At 36.6% G+C, this 3,687-nt stretch overlaps 1 protein-coding gene across 1 annotated transcript; it reads right to left on the reverse strand.

Annotated features, from left to right (window-relative positions):
* Positions 1 to 310: 310 nt before the first annotated feature.
* Positions 311 to 1,674, reverse strand: LOC107959333 (uncharacterized). Its single transcript, XM_016895371.1, has 2 exons — positions 1,413 to 1,674; positions 311 to 1,278 (listed from the first exon to the last, which is right to left on the reverse strand). Exons 1-2 carry the CDS (start codon positions 1,672 to 1,674, stop codon positions 311 to 313), a joined length of 1,230 nt encoding a protein of 409 aa, XP_016750860.1.
* Between the last annotated feature and the right edge of the window lie 2,013 nt (positions 1,675 to 3,687).

Here is a 3,687-nt window from a genome sequence, read left to right on the forward strand (position 1 = left end):
CGGTGAAGTTGCTCCCCTAGTTGTTCATTATTTACTTCCAATAATTCAATCTGATTCTCACAGTTCTGAAGTGTAGTCTCAAATTCTTCTACTTTCCCCTTCAAATTCTCGATCTTACTTAGGCTAGCCCTTAATTCAATCACTGAGTTATGACTCCGATGTTGCTGCAGTGCCATTTCTAACTCTGCCACCCGAGCTCTTAACATCTATCATCCAAACTCTTTTTACAAGTGACTTCTCGAGCTTGAGCATCATCAAGCTTTTTCTCCCACCAATCAGCCCTAGGCTTTTCCTCTTGGATTTTTTGCCTCTACTGTTCAGACTTTTTACCCAAGCCAGCATTTCTTATTGACTTATACAGCTGCTTGTAATCAGTCTTCAAACTATCCAGGTCCTCCTCAACCTCTTTCTTTCTCTTCTTCAAATTCTTAGCCTCAAATTTTTGAACATCAACATCCAGCTTTAAGTACACTTTTTCCTCCTCCAACTGCTCTATTTTCCTTTCTAACTTTGAGGTTTTCTTTTCGAAGTCTTGCTTTATGATTTCCAATTCGGACGGGACCACTCGCAGATATTCCTCTATCGGTCGAGCTTCTTCTAAATTTGGCCTCGGGATATTGTCGTTAACCCTTCTACTCCACCATTCATTATATTCAGGAGTAACTATTGGATTTACAACAACTCCCTTTATCCGACAGGTTTGGTTCCAGGCATTATAAATCTCGCGGCTCTTTTTCTTGGAGTCTTTCTCCCCATACGAGAACCCACTCTGAGTTAGCCCATGCGTTATCGGTATAAATTGTCTCGATCTATATTGTCTCAATACAAATAGAGGGACGTATCCAACGGCACCCCAAATCCCCAACAAAGGGACCCAATCATAACTCCCACATCGGTAGAGAATCTCATCGGAAACCATCCAAGGGGCTTTCCATTCGATATCCTCCTCTTGAAGATTTTGAAGTATCGCCATCCATTTTTTCTCTGTTATATCATCTCTTTTCGATATGGTCATTATCTCCTTCAAAGGTGAGTAATCTCCGAGAAAAGGTCGGTAAGAGGCCTTTTTTACCCTCCAAAAGTGGCTATGAAACCACACTAACAAGAGTTGTGCACACCCAATAAATTTGCCTTCACCTACCCTCCGACATGTACTCAAAGATTTGAAAGTCTCAGCCAAGATTGCAGGAACAAGAGTGACTCCTTTGCCAAATCGGTCAAATAGATTGGCGACTACTTCATCTACATGCCTTAAAGCCTTAGGGAAAATAACCAAACCTAGACGCTCAAGATTAAGACATCAACTCTTTTCTTCATATCAGGGTGTGTCAGGATCCGATCTCTCAAATTTTTCCAAGGGATGCACTTTCCATTGCCTTTTTGCTAGACTCGAGCTGCAACCCACTGGTCACTCGTCCTAGTGATGTTCATCAACCTCTTTACAAAGGTTAGGGTATTGACAGCTCTAGAATAAATCTTATCAACTTGAAACCTCAGACAATGAAGCAAGGCTGTATATTCCTCGACAATAGGTGCTAAATCCACCTTTCCGAAAGTAAAATAACTGTAGGCAGAATTCCAAAATTGAGCCATGGCGCGGAACAAATACCTATCTACCTTAACATCGAGGAGATAAGGAATATCACCATAATTACAGTAGAGTAGCTGCTTCATCTCCTCATCCCAGCGACTCCATAATTCTTTCAACTCCTAAAGATCATTCTGAACCACACTAATACGGGTAAACTCCCATAACTCTAACGTGTACTCCTTTGTCAGACTGGCACATTTCTCTAACTGTTCATTCTCCGACCATCTTTGGACAAACGCGTTGTCTTTCACTTTATCAAGGAATTCATTCTTCATAGCAAAACTTTCTATTAGTAACCGAACCGTATATCGACACCTCCTTTTATGATGAAAATGTTATGCAATCACTATTAAAGAAAGAAGGAAAAACACAAGTCAGAATCATGCATAAGAATAGAAATCAAAGCAATCAAGAAATTATCAAACGCCTATTCGGGCAACCACTAAGGCTAGGTGTAATTCTACCTAAGGCAGGTTCCTACAGCTTACTATATGTGGTTTAGTTCTAGAGTAAAGGTACCTGAACCAGCAGATTCCTCAATCCTCGCCCATTATAGGTTCATATGGATCAAGTTCGGTTCAGGGGAATACATTTCCTTATGCCCGTGCGGAGGTGAAAACCTCACGAAGACATAAGTACGGATGTATTCTGGAAGCGATCCCCTAGCCCATGAGGAGGTGAAATCCTCACGAAAGCATAGTTTCTCACTCCCACTTAAAAGGTGTGACCACAACGGTCATGCGATATGATGCGAGAGTATATAAAGAAATTCAACGAAAAAACAAACTCAACAAGGACACAGAAAATGCAAAGCGAGGATCGTGTATTTTTAGAAAAACCGAATTTCTAACTTTTGACAAGAAGACAGAAAAAAATCAATTTACAGCTCGACTCTCTTATTGGTCCCCAGTGGAGTCGCCAGGCTGTCGAAACCATTTTTTTTGAAAATGGGAAATCGACTTTTGAAAACGAAAAGTTGGGAGTCGCCACAAATCGTTTTTAATAGGGTGTGATTGGATCCCCTCAAAACACGGTCATTTTTAATAAATAAATAAAATTTTCAAAACGACGATTTTGGTCTGCGAAAATAGAAAACTGGTTCGGGAGTCAATTACGTACGAGGAAGGATTAGCACCCTCGACACGCCCAAAATTGGTACTTGATTGATTATTTAGTGTCTTAATGTCGAAAATTAAAGATTTGGATAGAGTTTAAAACGCGATCCTCCTTTTATTAGCCTTTAAAACATTTAGGTAAGTCAAATGTGTATTAAAGACCATCTCACCTCAAGGTAAAAACATTACATCCAGTACGTTAGGACACAACATTTTTTGACCCTCAATTGTGAGCTTGCCTTTAAAACGTGCGTTTTAGCCTTAAGAGGATATTCGAATATTTAAAACAAACAAAGAAAGCGAAACCCAGTACGTTAGGGCACGATTCTTCGAATTCTTTAAATACCGAACATTGCCTTTATTTTGAAAATTTTTGAGAGTGAACTGGTAAGAGGATATTCGAATATTCAAGACAAACAAAGAAAGCGAAACCTAGTACGTTAGGGCACGACTCTTCGAATTCTTTGAATACCGAACATTCCTTTATTTTGAAAAATTTTGAGAGAAGATCAATGGATAAATGAATTAAGGACATAGATTTTTTTAAAAATGATGATAATAGACAACATGAAAATAATAATATGAGAATAATGCTAACCATATATAGATAATAAAAATAATAATAATAGTAATTAATAGAAATAATTAATAAAACAACAGTAATAATAAATACAATAATGTAATAAACATTGTGCTAATAGTATTAATAATAATATTAAAAAAATGATGATAATAACAAAAAATATGTTGACGATAACATTAAATATGGGGAATAATAGTAAAAAAAATTAATTGGAATAACAATGTTAAATTAGTAATAGTGAGAAATAGTAAATAATAATAATTTGATATAAAAATGGTAACCGATAATAAACAATGGTATAAAAAGAATAATATAATAAGTCTATGTATAATAAAAATTTATATTTAAAATAATTAACTTCGCTTAAAAATATATATATTTACATAATAAATATATAA

This window comes from Gossypium hirsutum, chromosome A11 (assembly GCF_007990345.1).
Source record: "Gossypium hirsutum isolate 1008001.06 chromosome A11, Gossypium_hirsutum_v2.1, whole genome shotgun sequence".
NCBI lineage: Eukaryota > Viridiplantae > Streptophyta > Magnoliopsida > Malvales > Malvaceae > Gossypium > Gossypium hirsutum.

Coding starts and splice junctions, on each gene's coding strand:
- LOC107959333 (XM_016895371.1), bottom strand. CDS start 1,674: ATGAAGCAGCTACTCTACTGTAATTATGGTGATATTCCTTATCTCCTC. Junction 1,279..1,412: donor GATGAACATCACTAGGACGA/GTGACCAGTGGG, acceptor TTGAGCGTCTAG/GTTTGGTTATTTTCCCTAAG.